Source organism: Centruroides vittatus, unplaced genomic scaffold (genome assembly GCF_030686945.1).
Source record: "Centruroides vittatus isolate TY-2023 unplaced genomic scaffold, ASM3068694v2 contig_990, whole genome shotgun sequence".
In the NCBI taxonomy this organism is placed as follows: domain Eukaryota; kingdom Metazoa; phylum Arthropoda; class Arachnida; order Scorpiones; family Buthidae; genus Centruroides; species Centruroides vittatus.
In genome coordinates, this window is record NW_027122659.1 from 390,997 (window position 1) to 410,834 (window position 19,838).

The window sequence follows — 19,838 nt, forward strand, 5'->3', positions numbered from 1 at the left end:
TCTGGTGACAACTAATTAAACTAATAATTAATAAAGAAAAATATCACACTAATTTTATGCACCTGTGTTTATACTTTTGAAACAATCAAAAATTGAAAATCTGTGATTTTTTTTTTTTTTGTAATTGTGAATTTCTCCATAAATTTAAACATTTTCTGAAATTTTTAATGTAAACAATATGCTAATATAATAAATACATTATTATTGAAAAAAGTTGGGTGTGTTTATAATTTTGAAATGGACTGTACACTCAGCACAAAAGACCTCAACTGTGGCTCACTGGCAATTAGATGCTCCCTCTTGCATGGTGCTGAAAACATGCACTCTCTTAGTGTACACCAAGACCACTTTTGCTCCCAACCTTCAAATTTGTCAGGTGTGGTCCTCTGAAATTTCTTGTTCCAAAAGTTGAAGTTGAAGGGTTGCCATTTTGACAGTAAAAGACATCCAGCATGAATTGCATAGGGTGCTTGATGTTCTCCAGAAGCGGGACTTCCAGAGAGCATTCAAAGCTTTGCAGAAATGCATGCAGAAGGTGAATAAAGTAAGTATTCTTCTTCTTACATGCCCAATCTCGGGAACTTTTTGATTGCACCTCGTATAATTGAAGAAATTGTTATCTCTCGTAGACCCTTTTACCACTGTAGCAATTTCATTACTAATTTGGATGATATCTTTATAGAATTAATTGATAGGAACAAAGTAAGCAACCAATATTTAAAAGTAACACTGTTTTACAAAATAAGGAAAGACAACTTGAATTGTTTTTATTATTAACAATTTAGTATATCAATAAATTAATTTGTATAATCAGTTTCTTTTGGACAAACAAAAATTTGTGCAACTTCATCATAATCATAAGTTCTTTTTAAAAATGAATCTATCAAACGAATTCCAGATATAACCTAAAAATAAAAAGATTTGGATTTAAAAATTTTTCAGGTGACGAAATATACGGTACGAAATAGAGTATTTACCATCAGTCCCAAACGAATGGCAACGGCATTCAATTTGAGATCCAATGAAGAATACGGTTCAAATTTTCCAAGCTGTCTTCCTGTTACTCCTTGCCACAAAATACCGTTCGAACAGTGGGTATCCAGATTAAGAATCAAATCCATTGTTCTTTCACTATAGTTTCAAATGTTATAATTAATTGCCGTTTAAAAAGTGCACAAGTCCTCACTTAGTGTCGTCAAGGAAAGATATAAACACATTTGTAATAATTTACAAACAACCATTCTTGTTGAATTTTCTTTATAAAGGGTAAAATTGGTTTCATCACACATTGTTTCCAAGACCCAATTGACGACATTAAGCGAGAACTCGTCGTATATATCAATTAATACGAGTTTATTATTTACCAAGAATTTGTTATCCTACAAACGATTTCAAAGGTACTTTCTAATGTCACTATACTTGGCAATTCTACAACTGTCAGTCTTATGTCACCATATCCTGGAGCCTACGATTAAAATTTCACTTAATTATTTTTTAATTAACATAAAACATTAAAAAATTATTCTACCATTCTTTCTAATTGAGATGTCTGTAATCTTCCTCTTTCTCCCATACTTGATCTCCATATGATATCTAGTTTACCGATGCTCGTGATACCTTTCATAAACTTTCCATTAGTTCGAACGTCGGATTTTGGAGACAGACAAAAGAGATACTGCCTACTGTCCAGAGGATTGAGACAGTTAATGTCTCCGAAGACAGAATGGAATCTAAATATAACAAAATTTTTGATTAAAAATTGTAAATTAATTGAAATTATTTTAACATAATTAGAGATTAATTTTAAGAGAAGAAAATAGTTCTAAAGGGTTATTTGAATATTTATTTGTTTTATCTGAAAGAATCTAAGTAAAAGTACTAGTTTTTCTGTTACTGGTAAATGTATTCTTCAAAGTTCAAAGTGCATGAGGGGAGAGTGTGAGAGTGCGTGAGGGGAGAGTGAGGGTTTCTGGTAGAGTGTTATTGGCCTTCACACAGTGAAAAATGCAATCTGTTGCACTTACAAGTGGTCACTTGCTCTTATGTTTTCCTACATTAGTTTTGGTGCGTTTGGTTATATATATATTGTTTTTTCAAACAATTTCTCCCTGCAATTTTTCTTCATTCCAAACATTTTGTATCTCTTAGTTCAAAATTTCCCAAAAAGAACTTTTTAAACCATATTTCACTTGTTCAAAGTTTAGGATCATCTTCCTCATATATTAATACACAACCAACCATCATCCATAATAATTGGGCAGATTACAAGCAATAAATAATATAATTTAGTATAATTTCCAAATTTAATATCTTCAATCAAGGTCAAACTGGGGGAATCTTACCTACTCTACCAAGTCACTATAATCTTGCCAGGGTAAGGTGATGAGATTTTCCTGCCAAATTATTGGTTTAATTTCTAAGTGAATAGAGATCAACCCTGACAATAGCAAAATGGCATTAGTGGGTGAAGTCATGTGAAGAGCTGCAATTCTTTGGGCAAATAACAGTTTTTGACGGCTATGGACTTTGGTGGCCCCAGACCTGTATGGTATAGAGGACTGCTGACTTTATAGCACCCCTGTAAATAAGTTTAGTTGCAATGCTAATGAAGGCATTGGCCATCTTTTTTGCTTTGTCCATGATGTATTTGATGTGGGGTGTAAAGTTAAATCTCTTGTCAAGAAAAAACACCTAAATAATTTAATTTCAGATGTTTGCTTTATTCTGTGAGCGCCTATAAAAAGGGCAAGTTTCTTGACAAGTGGAGTGTTCCTACCAACCTATGCCGAATACTTCACTGGTAAATGTCATTGAGAATTTTATTGCAGATGTCCTGTAAGTATTCATTGTTCCCATGTGAAACTAGGATATGCCCTGTGTGCAGGATAGTGTTATAGGCTATGTTCCAGAGACATTGGTAATGTATTCGATGGTGTGCTGGAAAACAATTCAAGGAGTGATGTTTTTGTTCTTAATGATAATACCAGCCTTGATGCAATAGCCATAGTCCTGAGCTGGGAAAACTTTCCAGGCATTAAACCTGACTATCAGATTATTAATGGTGTAAGGCTCTTGGAGAATAATAATGTCAGTATTGTGAATAGTGGAAGTATGAATAAGGAGGGAGCAGGCAGCTTTGCATTAATCTGTATGAGTTTATAGCTGCCTGTGTTCGTATCGTAAAGGGTGTATTATTCATAGCTGACCCTACTAGCAGCTTGTGTTTTCATGCATTTTGTAATGGGGCATTGTGTGCAGTCTTATGTTTGCTTCCTTCTGGTAGAGTGTTATTGGCCTTCACACAATTTAAGCAGCATGGTTCCTGACTGTGGACGCAGCAAACCTTGTAGCTGTATTGCCCATGCAATGACTGCGGTGTTGTTTTTCCGTGCATTTGCTAGCTAGATGTGTGCATAACCACAGCATTTGTATCAGCATGTGAGAAGAATGTAATCACTTACAGCTATCGTTGCCCATTGCACACTAACCTATTGCTGTTGAATTAGTATGTTCCTGACCCTACACACAGCCTGAAGGACAATGTGTAATCTAGATGTGTCTGTTGTGTTGCAGTTTAACTTGGATAGAATACACAGTCATTAGGAATTTCAGGACTATTTGGAACAGTGGATTTTGTGTTGTCCAGAAGTTTGTTTACTATCAATTAAAAAGCCAATCTTCTCGGAAACCTCCTGTTGTATGCGATCTACACTATCAGCAAGAGATTTAGAACTCGTCTGCAAGAACAAAAAAATTTGTTTGCAGCTTCACAAATTTTTGTTCTGTGTTCTTTGCAAATTGCAGTGCTGCCATCTTCTGGACAGTTAGTCAGAATATGATAGACAAGGTCCATCAAATGTTTTTCTGTTCTAAGTATACGATTGTTCTTAAAATGCAACAAAAATAAGCTATTTTTAAACGATATTCTATACAAAATGTTGAACAAATAAGATCTTAGTGGAAACTCATCTTGCTTTCCCCATCCACTCCAAAAGCCAGATTTCATCCAAAGAAAGTTATGCTGTGTATTTGGTGAGATTAAAAGAGGATTGTTTATTATGAACTTCTAGCAAACAATGAAACACTTAAATATTGCTCCCAGTTACATCATTTAAATGAAGCTATTAAACAAAAACATTCAGAATTGATCAACGAGGAGCCAGCAAATGTTACCCCACCATTCACTGGATAAAGTGCACTCTGATTAGTTTTGTAAAGGGTAGAATATTAAAATTAAGTACACTAGAGACAGTCAAAAACGTCATTGAGACAAACATACAGCATAGGCAAATTGAAAATCTGGATCATTGTAAAATGAGCCTGACAAATTGAAAAATAATTTTGTATTTGCTATTTAGACCAATGTCACTTATATAATTGTAATGAGTTTTCTCTGTAGCAGATTTTTGAAAATGGTGCAAATATTCTCAATAAAAAAAATGTTAATTATGCCACCCTTTGTTCCAATTTGATGAAGATCTGGTTCAATAGAAGTGATTTCCAGACTTCTGGTATACAAATTCTTAAAGATATCCCAGAAGAACATGTATCTCTACATGAAGCCTTAGCAAAAGAAGCAAGGTTTGCAGGATTGGAAATTGCCAGTTGCAAGTGTAGTGTAAAAAATAGGACACAAACATTCCATTTATTTATTTGTACACAATGAACTGCTATGATACTTTGACTTAAAATTTTCACTTAGTGCACATCAATATTTTTCAACAATTAATAATACTGAAGAAAAAACAAATTAATAGTGTTATATTGAAAATTATTCACTCTATTATTCTCATATCATAATTATTTTATTAATTATTAATTTATATTATTCACTTTTGTATCACTATTATATTATTATTGTAAAGTGACCTTAAAATAATACAGCATAACAGATTTTTCATTTTTAAGAAAATTGTCTTTGAACTGTGAACAAAATAATCTTTAAACAGAAGGAAGGTGTTTATAGTAAAGACAAGGAAGACTTATTAGACAATGTATTACAATAAGCATATGGATGAAATTAGACTGAGTGAGTGTACTTTCTCAATTGTCTAAAGCTGTGCTCGAACAATGATCCAGGTTTTCCAATTTGCTTATGACTATATATATATATATATATTGCTAATTCTGTACAAACATATTGCTTTGAATTTTACACTTAAACTTAAACTATAGATTGAATTGTATTCACAAAAACAATTTGTATCAGCTAGATCATATTATGTTATTTACTGTATAATATTAATTTAAAAAATAATACATTACCCATCTTTGTCATCAACAAAATTTAACTGCATAGCTGTAAAATAAGAGGAAGGTTCTAAAGACACTCTTTCAAGACAAATGGGATTTGATGTTATATTCTGTAGTTGAGCTTCTAAGTAAACTTCATCTGACTGTTAAAATAAAGTCATGTATTTAAAACTAAATTCAATAAACATTTTAAAAATAAAATATTGCTTTTGTCTACATCACTGATTTTACTTAATTTATACATATTATATATTGTTGCTAGTTTCTTAATTATACAAATTCGAATTTATCCATAAGGTCAATCATAATAATTTATTTTTATAAAAATGAATTATTATGCACACTGCAATATAGGACAATGAAAAAATATTGATGTTATGGTTCTTATTATTTAATATATTCAACCATTCTTTAGATAAAACCATCAAGTAATGATAAAGTAGCAAGTTTCTTTTCAGGTTGGTTGTTATTTATTTTTAACCAACACAAGTGAAAAAAAACCTAGGCAAAGCTGAATAGACATTATTAAAAACAGAGGAGAAAAAATGGATAATAGTAATTGCTTAATTTGCCAGTGTGCGACATCAGCACATTAAGGTTATAATAATCAGTTACCATTTTACACATAACCAATGGGTTTTATTTGCAATGAGATTGGCCATTATTATAATCAAGATTGAATCCAAATATTAAGTATAATTTTAATGAGAAATAAGTTTATATCTAGTTCAAATAAATCACATAAAATGCAAACTTTCATATGATATATTTGCAACTGTTTTTTACTTAATCAGTTTCTCAATGGCAGGAATCTTTATTCAAAAACAAATTTTATTTACTTTAGATTTCAATATTTAAAAGAAATTGTAAGAAAATTTATTAGTTTTAGATTCATAATATCAATTATTAATGATATTACTTAACCATTACATAAGAATTACAAATGACATATTTTTATGGTAAAAATCCAAATTATTCAATTAAAAATTTTCTTACAGAAGATGCTAATCAAGTGACTAGATGAAGAAATTTTATCTGCAAGATTCTTCTATCAAAAATAGTATATAATAGTGTTCATATATTAATCTAATATAAATATATTAATATTTCAATATAAATATGAAATTAAGATTCATACAATTATTTATTTATAGACATATGTTCAGATTTTCATTTACTGCAACAACTTTGATGCAAAAATTTAATCTTGTAATGTTTTGTAACATTTTTAAAGTATAATGGACAGATATTATTTACATTATTTAATGAGCATCAACTTTTCTGTAACTTTTTCAACTCACAAACATCGATACATTCTGAAATTGTAAAATTTTCAAAGAAGAAAAATTTTTAACATCCAAACATGCATTATGTAAAATAACTGGTATTTTAGATTAAATGCAATTATTATATGTCAAATTATTTAAGCATACAACTTTTAATTTATTCAAATACAAAATTCAAGCAAAATTACTGAATTAATCTCCTCTACAATCATCTACATCACCAATAAATAAATGCATACACATGTAATTATAGTATGTCAAGTTTTTTTCTTTTTTTAAGTACAGCTATTTTGCATAACTATATATTATAAATATTCAGTTTTTATCCTTTTATAAGTTAACTGTTTTAAAAACACCGTTATTATAAAAAAACGATCGGATATTTTGGATTCTGTAATGTATAACAATCATGCAAGCAATAGATGTATTTGTAACAGTAGAGATAAAAATTACAGTGTGCATGCCATTTGTATTTATAAAATTAAAATTGTTACAGTTCAGATTGGGTTATTAAAATACACAAAGCAAGAAATGAAAATATGTTAATGGAACTTACGATATAGTCCTGTATACATGCAAACAGTTGAGTCAGATCACATTTGGCAAAAGAAAAAAAAAAGAAAAAAGTATTTTAATCAAACATTATAGTTTTTAAAAAACAACAGCCCCAAGACAAAGCATTAGTAATATTAAAATTATCATGCATTTGTTATTTTAAAGCATATTTAAAGCATGAAATGATCTAAATTTATTTTTATTTAGTTTATTTATTTATTAGTAATTTATTTAATTTTAAATTTTTTTAAATGTTACCAAAGAAATTTATTCTTATTAGTTTATATAAGTTTTAATAAAATAATGTATAACTTGCCTCTGCATTATAAAACTTTGTTTTTACATCCAATGGCTTTGAGACCTATTAAAGTAGAAAATAAAAATTCATAAAATGTAATTTGTCCAAATACAGTATTACGAATAATATCCAATAGTTTTCTATGTTAAAAGTAAAAATAATTTATTTAATAAATATAATTCAATATATTATCAGATAGATCATATATAATTAGAAAATATTTATTACAATCATCAAAATTTTTCATTTACATAAAGGTATGTTTTATGTATCACAATAAATTACTGTTGTCTTTAAATATATAAAGAATTTAAACACATTTATAAATATGAAATTAGTTAATCTAAATGACAATTTATTTAATAATTAAAATGAAATAAAATTATACCTGAAATTTGAAAAATTTCCGAAAATACATCTTTTCACCACTTTCAGTTACATAACTAACACTGCAGACAAGACTGGAAACACAAATACAGAAACTAAGTATACCAAAAACGTTGTTCATGCAATTAATTATATTAAATTTTAGAAATGTTTGTAGATATGTTAAAATTTATGGAATATATTATAATTTAAGTTTCAGAAACATAATTAGAAAAGGTAATTAAACTCCAAATTTTTTTACTTACATATGAGTTCCAATTTCTTTGACTTCATGATGAATCACATCATCTACACTTTCACCTGGTAATAATTTGGGAATAATATTTTCATTTCCGTGGACACTAAGCATAATGCGTTGAGTGCCCGTCTGCAGATCTGCCTGAAGATAAACAGTGTTTTTGTCACATGTATCAGTTGTCGTAAAAGTTGCTTATTATTAGATTTGAACTAAATTATAGAAAATTTAAATCTCTTATTGTCTAGTTATTATTTCTGATTTTATTCTTTAAAATACAGAAAAAAATATCAATGAAATCCTTATCACTTTCAAGATTGAAAGATACTTTAAGTAGTTAAGTAATAATTCTAATAAAAATCATTAAACTCATGAATTATACCTTAATATATCACTATACATGTAAATAATTTCATACACTGTAATCTTTATACAGTTAAGTAGAACATAAATCTATGTAAGTACAATATAAAATATTACTTAATTAGCAGTAATTTTTATATAGCAATTTTTTAAATTCTGGTAAATAGTTTATGAGAAATTGGACAATTGACATTATGTAATAATAAAATAACTTGACAATTTAGTTTTCGTGGATAATGACAATTCGCAATATAGTGAAATCATCTATTATTTCACTTAAAGAAAATTTGTTGTTATGTATCATATAGATAGCACCATTAATTAAAATAAAGAACTCCAATACAAAAGATCAATATTAGATAATCTTAATATACATGTATTAATTTTATAAGATTTATATTTAATATGGCACGATTTATAATTATTGATAGTTCATATAAGCATGAATCCAATTGTCAAAATACTGGATTAATATGTAAATAAATTATGCCACCAACAGCAATATCCAACAAAAACAACAAAAAGTTTACTGTAAAGTAATGATTTCTTCCATATACAATGAACATCTTAGGGTTTAACTGATAGAACATATAATGGAATAACAAAAATTAAAAAACTTCTTAGAACAGAATGTTTTAAATTTCAGGGCAAGCATGCATAGACTTGTGCATGTCAGACATTAATACAAAATACCACTGAAGGAAATTAGGCACTACTGGAAACATGGTCTCCAGTAGTGCCAAATTCCACAAATTTGTTTTTCATTAGAAATATTGTTGACTTTAGTTAAATGCCTACATTTTATTTCTGGAATGTAACAAACAAAACTCTGTGCCAATTTACACTGTAGACCCACCTGCAATAATAAACTTTGTCTAAGGAAAAAGACAGAGAAAATATGATGTATCTGTCAATTAAGATGAATGAAAAATGTCAAAAACATTCTCTGGAAATTTCACCAACTATCTATTGAATCTATAATATTTTGGAGGCGGTCAGATTGAACAAGGGATCATTCATTCAGACACTTCAGCCTTGTTCCAGTTGATCATTGGTCCTTTAAAAACAATAGAACAGGCTTTGTTTTATTTAGTCAGTCCCACTCTTCTGGTCATTTTATCTGCATGTCTGAAGAGCAAGATCATCTCTCTTCAGAAATTCTTATAAGTATTTGTCTTGGATGCAGCAAATCTTTGGCTTCAAGTTTTAGCGTATTATCAAAGTTCTTTTGTGCTTATTACAAACCGATTTCAATTTTATGCACATTATTTTTTTAGAGAACTTAAATTTTGTATGTATTATTTACATCTTTATTTTTGCTTATTTCATATAAATAAATTAATTTTGTTCTAAACTCATCAATTAAATATAAATTCCCAAATCCTATTCTTATACCAAAGGGTATAGGAGACCAACAGCAAACTGGAGAGAAATATCGCCAACCAAAAGGAGCCCAATGACGTTTCCCCTCACTCCAGATATACAGTATTTCAAGTATGCCATCTTACTCTTGCACCTTAGATAAAAAAAATAACATAAATAACAAAATGTTTAGAGGGATAAATGGCCCCACACTATAAAGGAATAGTGTGGGGCCATTTATCCTTCAAAGTATAAAAGAATAATGGTCTTTCAATAACAAATAGCTGGAGAATTAAGTAAAATAAAATATACACTTCAAAAAACCCCAACAAAATTTAACAATCAAGACTGAAAACATTCTTGGTTATATCTGTGATGGAATTTGTTAAGGTGTGTGTTTTATTTAATGGTTTTTCTACTTTCAATTCCTTTATACTTTTTTCAAAGGATTAAAATATTCAATTAAATCCATAAAGTTTAATACTGGATCAAAATTAATTTATAACTTCTAAATTTAAAACATTTTTTACATATTCCACTACTTACTTTTACCGAAACATCACAAACAGGCATACTACTGTCGTTATGAACGCTCATGTAACAAGAAAATATTTCACCAAGATAAATATTCCTGAAATAGAAAATGTATATGAACATTTCTATCAAGTTTTGATATAACTAATAAAAAAATATATTAAATCAATAAAGGTTACTATAAATTTATTTCTTTTATCAAAGAATCAAACCTTATAAACTGTATTACAACAAATATAATTAAACAACCAAGTTATAGTTTATTAAAAAAGTATTATTATTTGAATTTTTATTTTCAAGTATACATAAAAACAGTGACTACAATATAGGAAATTCTGTACATACATTAATCCTCAATATAATGAGTGCATGCTTATACACCTCTAAGCATACAGATACCTTATTAATATTATCTGAACCTCATATAGATTTGAATTAAACTGAATGATAATACAAAATTTGTTTCTATAATTATTAATTTAAAATTATTTTTCATCTAATGATTTAATAATCTAAAATAAATTATTTATTATCTAAATGCTAGCAAGAACCAGTTAAATATCTGGTTTGATCAGAACACGACTTGCCAATTAGTTCGGCGTCACGATCATTAGAACTTCGAATTGCATCTGTATCAAATAAAATCTCTAAATATTATCGTAAATGCTATTCGTCTCTTCTTTCTTAACTTTGCAAAATTCACTTGTGAAAGGAATAAAAATTTTTGAAAATGTTGCCAAAAATTGAGAAATAAATTTATTTAAAATTTAGATTTTTTTCATTTTAAATCCATTTATAATTTTTACACATCACTTTTCAAATATCTCACCGAATACAATATTCTTAAGAGAAAACTTACTTCCATCCATTTTTGTGAATATTCTAATATTTTTAAAAGTTGAGCACTAAACACAAGACCGTGTTATTTATCAAACACTTGGCTTTTTTCCATCTCTATTAGTTGAGACGGTTTGGATTTGGTGTTATGTCAAGATAGAACAAAAATGAAGTTTGTCAACAAGAAGATAAAAGATTTATTGCGTTCAATTCAAAAAATGAAGTTCGTCAATAAGAAGATTAAAGACTTATTGCGTTCAATTCAAAAACGTAAGATATCGAGTATGCTTAATACACTGGAATTTATAACAAAGTAAGCCTGTATGTTTATATATTTTTAAAGAAATTTTATATTTTAATTAGCTGTACGTAGAACCTGTACATTTGTCACTGTAGTTTTGAGGTCCAAATTGTGCTGTACACACGCACCCTTGAGTTCAAGGAATTAACGGTACATTTCAAATTGATTTCTGTGTTATCTATCGGTGTATATTATATTATTTGAAATGCTGTATATATTATTTTATTAGTTGACTAAAGAGGAGCGAAATGCCCGAAACGAGTGAAATAAAACCTCGTCTCAACTAATAGAGATGAAAAAAAGCCAAGTGTTTGATAAATAACACGGTCTTGTGTTTAGTGCTCAACATATAATAAAACAATAAGTTTTATTATATGTTGAGCACTAAACACAAATGGTTTCAAGAATATTTATTTTTAAAAGTATCACTTTGGACAGGGCTATGTTTATGTTTTGTCACACCTGCACAATGATGACCTGTTTGATCAATTCCATAAGCATGATTTGCATACCAAAATTAAGCTTAAAAATATAATATTACACAAATGAAAAACAGTTTCTTGTAAAAACTATATTTATTTTACCAGCTGTTATAATATAACATGGTAAAGTAATTGGAAATGTGTCAAATTTGACCCTCTGAATTTTTACAAATCCTGTTTTAAAACTCTCTAAACCCAAAAAAAATCCATGGGTGTGTGTTTGCATCTGTAGTCCATTTCAAAATTATAAACACACCCAACTTTTTTCAATTACAAAAACATTTACAATAATGTATTTATTATATCAGCATGTTGTTTACGACACCAATTTAAACATGTTCTGAAATTTTTAGAGCAATCTGACAATTACAAAAAAAAAATATCACAGATTTTCAATTTTTGATTGTTTCAAAAGCATAAACACAGGTGCATAAAATTAGTATCATATATTTTTTTTATTAATTATTAGTTTAATTAGTTGTCACCAGAGGGTAGTATCATTCATTATTACAAACATGGCACCAATTTTAAACAGTTTTTTTGTGATTTAAAACAATGCCTCGTGGAAAAACACTAACAGAGTTTGAAATACGTGAAATTTACCAACTAAAAGGAGCAGGAAAATCTCTGAGATGAATTTCAGCAACTGTAAATCGATCTACATGTGCTGTGAGAAATGTGTTAACTCAGGGTGAAAATTATGGCAGAATTAAGTGATATAGAAGACCTAAACTCCTTACACCTAGAAATGAAAGAAAGGTTTTTCGGCTACTGACGGTCAACAAGCTGTCTTTCAGAGAATCAGCATCAACATTACCAATTGCAGTTTCACCAGCAACTGTATGGAGATGTATGCATAATCATAATAATGCCAAATTTACAAAAATGGCTGCCAAACCAAAATTAACACAATTGCACAAAACAGCTAGATTAAAGTGGGCCAAAGACAAGATGACATAGAAAGAGGAGTGGAAACAAATAATCTTTTCAGATGAAAAAAATGGAATTTGGATGGATCTGATGGTTATAGTCACTACTGGCATGATTTGAGGAAGAACGAAGAAGTCAGAATGAGTAGACAGCAAGGTGGAGGATCTGTGATAGTGTGGGCAGGATTTGGATGGTGGGGTAAAACAGAAATTGTATTTATAGAAGGTAGAATGAATTTAGAAAAGTATCAAGAACAGTTGTATCAAAATTTAAAAACTTTTGGATCACTTATTGGAGGAGAAAACTGACAATTCCAACAGGATAATGCTGCCATTCACGAATTAAAGTCAACTAATAACTGGTTCACTGAAAAAAATTAATGTAATTGATTGGCCATTATGAAGCCCTGATATGAACCAGATAGAGAATGTTTGGGACATTATGAGTCATCTTGTTTATGGCCATAACAGACAATATAACACTAAATGAACTGAAATTAGATATCATGGATTGTTGGGAAAATATTAAACAAGAACTTCAAAAATGTATGCCTGATAATATGTATTTGAATTAAAGTATTTGAATTTATTTGTATTTGAATTAATTAAATCAAATAGTGGACCTAGAAAATATTGAGACATCACAAGTCATTTTTTCTGTGCACCTGTGTTTATACTTTTGAAACAATCAAAAATTGAAAATCTGTGATACTTTTTTTTTTGTAATTGTCAGATTGCTCTAAAACTTTCAGAACATGTTTAAATTGGTGTCGTAAACAACATACTAATATCATAAATACATTACTATTGTTAATGTTTTTGTTATTGAAAAAAGTTGAGTGTGTTTATAATTTTGAACAGACTGTATTTTATTTAATATCTCAGGATGGCATACAGATTAAGAAACAAAATTTAGCATGTTAACATTTATACTGTGTATAAGTGGCACTGATGCTCATAAAGTTTGGTAGTTAAAGATGCAGGATGTAGGGAGATAGAACAGATCACATATCATATCTCAAGTGGGGTCAGACTTAATGAAAATTTTACTTGCTACTAGTGTTTAATCTTTTAAAAAACTTCATCTCTACCCTCAAAATTAAGCCTTTTGCCTTTTTATAATAATTTATAATATAATAGTTATTTTTGATAAAAAATCTCATAATAGATGGAATCACACACAATTTTAATTTTGTGCTAATATGTCTTAGTGTTTCTTAAACATAAATATTTTTTGATGGAAAAGTTATGTAACTCATTACTGGATTTTTTTAAAAATGATTTGTGATTATGAAACAGAGTTCAAATACATAATATTTGAAATTTCAGTTTATGGCTTATACTATCAAATGATTTATTCCACAATCATTGAAACATAATTTATAAATTTTATTTTTTAATATATTTTTTTCCAAGTAATAAAACGATGGAAAAATAAATAAATGTGAAATGTTAGATAAACCTTCATTTTCATTTATATGACATTTTTAACACTGTAATAAATTAATAATAAAATCATATATACAAACCCAAAGCTTTGAGGCAACATCAACAGATTTCCTGTGTTATACATGCTCAAATTTGTTGGAGCTCCTATGTCATTTAAGAGTTCTTTTTGGAATGCTTCATATGGTATATCTTTTGTGTCACATGTCAAAAATAATGTCGAAAAAAGTGAAGGGCGTGTTAACCTCATCACTGACAAAATAAAATGTTATTTATTAATAACTAGAATTAAATAAGCAATATAAATACTGTAAGTTAATGTATTGGGTTGTTTCGGAAAGTTCGTAGCGATTTTTGATAGCCGACAGTTGAGACACCGATTGATGCAAAAATTATTAGAATTGTACAAACCAATGAATATTACGATAAATGACCTTGAGACGCGTCCGTTACAAAAAAACCGTTAAGATTATTCAAATAGCGTTTAATTTGTCTCATTGCAAAAATGGATGCGAACAACATGCATTATCGACACTTGTTTCTTTTCTTTTTTCATAAAGGCAAAAATGCTGTACAAACAGCAAAAAGGATGTGTGATGTTTATGGTGGGAGTGCTGTATCAGAATCAACTGTTCGAAAGTGGTTTGCAAAATTTAAAACGTGCAATTTCAGCCTTGAAGATGCTCCTCGCTCACGAAGACCTCCTGTTATTGAAGAGGACCAGATCAAAGCATTATTGGATGAAAACCCTCATTACACAACTCAAGAGATTGCAGACATAGTGAAGTCATCAAACAGTACTGTATTTCAACATCTAAAGAAGCTCGGATACATGAATCGTTACGACATTTGGATACCTCACGACTTAATGGAAAAAAACTTATTGGATTGCATCGCCATTTGTGATTCTCTTGAAAGATGAAATGAAAATGACCCTTTTCTGAAGCGTTTAGTGACAGTTGATGAAAAGTGGATCATTTATAACAACATCAGCCAAAAACGATCATGGGGTAAGAAAAATGAATCACCGTTAAAAACTCCAAAGGCCAGTCTTCATCTAAAGAAGGTCATGCTCACTGTCTGGTAGGATTGGAAACGAATCCTGTACTACGAGCTGCTTCCACAGAATCAAACAATTGATTCTGATAAGTATTGTTCCCAATTGGATAAGCTGAACATGGCTATTAAAGAAAAACGTCTGGAACTGGCCAATAGAAAAAAAAAAGGCATTGTGTTTCACCAAGATAATGCCAGACCTCACACGTCTTTACGAACACGCCAAAAATTATTGGAACCAGGCTGGGATGTTTTACCCCACCCCCCTTACTCACCCGACCTTGCCCCGTCGGACTACCATTTGTTCTTTCTCTACAAAATTCCCTTCATGATAAAAACTTTGATACTTTGGAAGCTTGCAAAAACCATGTGGATCAGTTTTTTGCGGGAAAAACTGGAAAGTTCTACAAAGAGGGTATCATGAAGCTGCCCCATAGATGGCAACACATCATTAAAAACAATGGTGCATACATAACGGAATAAAAGTATATTTTTAGTTTTAAAACAATTTCATTTATTTCTCTTAAAAATCGCTACGAACTTTCCGAACAACCCAATATATAAAGAAACATATGCATTTTAATTTAAAAACAATTTACTAACATTGTCAATAAACATGTATATAATGAAAAAATGAATATTTATTTTCATTAACATGCATATAATTTTAATTTTAAACAAATAATTTCCAAAGAGTTTACAGAAAATCATAATCTTTACAGAATTATACTAATGCCAAACGATTGCCAGATTTCATTAGGTTATAATATTTAATAATTTAATTAATTCTACCAGCACCGGAGTGGTACACCAACACCCCAATCGCCCACGACACACAACGCTAGAAACTTAGTTGTCAATTGAATGATCTCTCATTTTCAGAAGAGATCATTCAATATCCGAATGTTATAATATTTAATAATTTAATTATTAAATATTATAACATGATTATTATAGCATGATATAATCCAACAATCGTTTGGGATTAATCTAAAAATTGAGTTAATGGATGTTTATATTTGAATTATACTAGTTAATATGTGAATAAAGAGTTAAGAGCAGTCTGAATAAACTATAAATTTTCATTTGATCATAATGTATATACTCATGTGTTAAAATATATTAAAACTAGTTAATAAGGCTTCCAACAACTTTTTTAATTATATTAATATTGCCTTACGGAATAACTGTAATATTAGAAATCAATATAATTTCACTAATCTTTAACAAACAAATTTATTTGGAAAGACTTAAATAAAACTGAAGCAGCTACATTGTATTTGCTTCTTGTGTTCAAGCACAGATGATCACATTTAATAATTTTATATTGTCTCAGATATCTTCAATGGTTATTTGCTTCACACATAAATTAGACTAAATATTTATAATATTGGATTATTGTTCTATAAATTACAAATGTCTATTTAAAATTGTAGTAACAGTTGTAATTTTATCTCCAAACTTACAACCAAAAGATTTCTTTCACTTTTTCTTTTACATTACATTGATTATATTGAATCGATATAATCACTCAGTGAATATATTACATTGCAACAATCTATACAGTTACCAATAGAAATTATATAAAATTAACAAAATAATCTTTTAAATGTGTTATTCATATAAAATATCTACAGTATTTACTAATTATGAAAATATTAAGTTCTCTGTTTTACTTATCAAGAATATATATTTCTTTTATATACAGATGGATAGCGGAGAGTAAATCTGTTAAGACTATAAACACACAGAAATCAATATCAAAAATTGAGAAAGATGAACTGTTTTAAAAAAATCAACAACAGTAACATCATAGACTAATGCTACATCTTGTTAATTTTCAAGAATTCAATTAAGTTACAACAAAATATAAATACCTTTTGTTTGACACATCACTATAAGAAATAAAAATATAATTGTTAATTAATTATTTATTTATAGAACATATTATCTGCACAGTTATCACAGAAAACTATCACCAGGTGTCATATTCAATATCTGAATAGCATAATGCATGATTTTCTTTGACTACTTGCACAAAGAGGGCCATTATGCAGAGCCCGCTGCAAATTCGGTTGGCCCACGACGGAGCAGCCAAGGGAGAAAGAAGAGGCACAACACATCCCGGACCTCTGACCAGGCTGCTGAGGACAGTAAAAGTGTTTACGCTCACAATGCAATAACAAAGAATAGTGCTAGAGCTATTTTCAGGAGAGATTGTAACTGCACTTGGAAACACAACTGGAACAATGAAAACATGGGCACAACTACTCACCTTTTTTCCCCAAGTATCTTCGACAACATAGGCCAAAATAGACGCTTCTTTACCCGTGAGGAAGCCCAGTTTCTGACTGAGTATGGGTCATTTGCCAGCTACCTGCAAAGATTCAAAATTCAAGAAGGAGGTAGCTGCACCATTTGCAATATGGAGGATGGGCCACTGCACTACATCTACCAGTGCCCAGTAACTGAAAGCAATAGGCTGAAGCTCCAACTTCTTACTGGTGCAACTGGCATATACTGGCCTTGCCCTCCACGAGTTGATAAGGAATGACACTTTGTTTCAGGAACTCAAAAGCCTCGTCAAAAACTATTTTAAGTGTATGGGCAATAATAGAAGGCATCTATAAAGGTGGTGTTTTCTAGCCTCATCACATTGTCAAAAGTATATATGTAATCTGTATGTTTTGTTAGTAGTACCGTTGTGCTACCTTCGTCTATATGTGTATATATTTATTCTGTCTTATCGATAGCTATGTGTTATTCTTTGTCATAATGTCACTCCACTAATTAATTTGGAAGATTATTATTGTATTTCTACACTTCATCTTTTACTACTAGGTTATGTAGCTTATTATAAGCCTCGTCATGTACTTCACCTGTTAATTCTTATGTTTTATTTTACAATTCACCATGCTCATTATTTTGGTAAATCTACCTCTCCTGTGTAAGTATATTTTATTTTGCTAGTAGTATTGTATTGTATCAGTTGTGTATATAGTGTGTTGTAATTATTCTTGTATATATTTTCTATTTTATAACTGTAGATATGTATCAGTAATTATGTAATCCTTTTGTGTTATTATCTCATCTATAGTTGTATTTTAACCTCTGTGGTGCTCTGCAGGCCAGAGGTCTTTGTAAATAAAGGTATTATGAAAATGAATGAATAAAATGAAAATGACACATCCCAGACGAACCGCTCTCCAAAAACTTCCAAGGGTTTTGCAACCAGACCGTATTCATTTCCGAGAGCACCAGAGAGGTACACCAACACCCCAATTGCCCACGACACACGACACTAGAAAGTTAATCATCAATCTGCACTAGATTTCTAGCAGAAAAATTAGACCATTTGGTTTTAGGTTATTTTACAATATAACTTATTAGTTAAATTAAAAAACTTATTTCAGATTACAATATTTAAATTATTATTACTTTTTTCTCTTTTTTGACAACCATAATGACGGTAAACACTTAAACTCAATCAAGAAATGCTAAAATTTCCACTGTAAACACAGTAATATATTTTAATTTCCAGTATTATCAGAGAAATGTATTATTGGACTTGTCAAAGTAACCACGATGTTGCTACCGTAAACACAAACTCAAAAAACGAAGATAGAGCAGAAGATTCCAACGTCAATAATAACGTAAGCTTATTGTTTTTAATTCTCGAATCGTTATTGATTATGTTTTTCACATTAACAAACGAATATCTCTGATAAAACTTGTAAAATCCACGTCCCACTTCTTCTAAACGGATTATAAGCGTAACACAATTATCAACAGAACAAAGTATTGAATATAACAAATTCTATTCTAACCTTTAAGAGCCAAGAGATGATCTCTCTCCTTGATTTCCATCTTTTCACTTCCGTTTACAAATCACATGTTATGAAAACGCCCTCTACAAATATAATATTTTTTTATTTATTTACTTTTTTTAATATATCATATATAAAATAATGCTATAATTCTATATAGATACTATTACATAAAAATTTAAACAATTATTATTTAAATTATTTATAATTCGATTCCAATCATTTTGTTCGAAGTTCGGTCAGTTTTTTTTTTTTTTTTTTTTTTTTTCTTTCGACTGAATATTTTCTGGTGCCGTCAGAATCAGAAAATGCTTATAATTTATCTTCGGTAATTGAATTGCAATGTTTACTAAAAAATATCTTTGTTTTTAGTAAATAAAATTATTCATTGTCGTAATTTCCGCCTTCGAGCTCGAGACCCGAAAGAGGAAGGATCGGAAAATGTCATTATTTCGGCTATTATAGATATACTATTCGGTACTCAATGTCTTCTTTTTAGAAGATTGGAAGTATCCATCCATTCGATCGCATCAAATTTTCATATATAACAAACAGCGTAAGAAAATGTCCGAGGATCCGGATGCCGTTCGGATCGTCGGACATTTTCACGATTCACTCTGCGATATCGGGTTTGAGTCCCGACATCTTGGACTAAAACACGCGACTTATAGCCTTCATGTCCATCCA

The 19,838-nt window shown here is 29.5% G+C and overlaps 1 protein-coding gene across 2 annotated transcripts; it reads right to left on the minus strand.

Moving 5' to 3' along the window:
- Positions 1–742: 742 nt before the first annotated feature.
- LOC136986072 (trafficking protein particle complex subunit 13) lies at positions 743–19,251 on the minus strand. Of its 2 annotated transcripts, none has more exons than XM_067283527.1 (11): positions 19,152–19,251; positions 14,352–14,520; positions 10,286–10,370; positions 8,025–8,158; positions 7,781–7,853; positions 7,411–7,455; positions 5,266–5,396; positions 1,529–1,730; positions 1,365–1,465; positions 978–1,131; positions 743–905 (listed from the first exon to the last, which is right to left on the minus strand). In XM_067283527.1, the coding sequence occupies exons 1-11, from the start codon at positions 19,189–19,191 to the stop codon at positions 798–800; spliced, it is 1,242 nt and encodes a 413-aa protein (XP_067139628.1). In that variant the 5' UTR covers positions 19,192–19,251; the 3' UTR covers positions 743–797. The 2 variants fall into 2 exon arrangements, with proteins under 2 accessions (XP_067139628.1, XP_067139629.1); XM_067283528.1 differs by having other exon boundaries at positions 5,266–5,392; positions 7,407–7,455.
- Between the last annotated feature and the right edge of the window lie 587 nt (positions 19,252–19,838).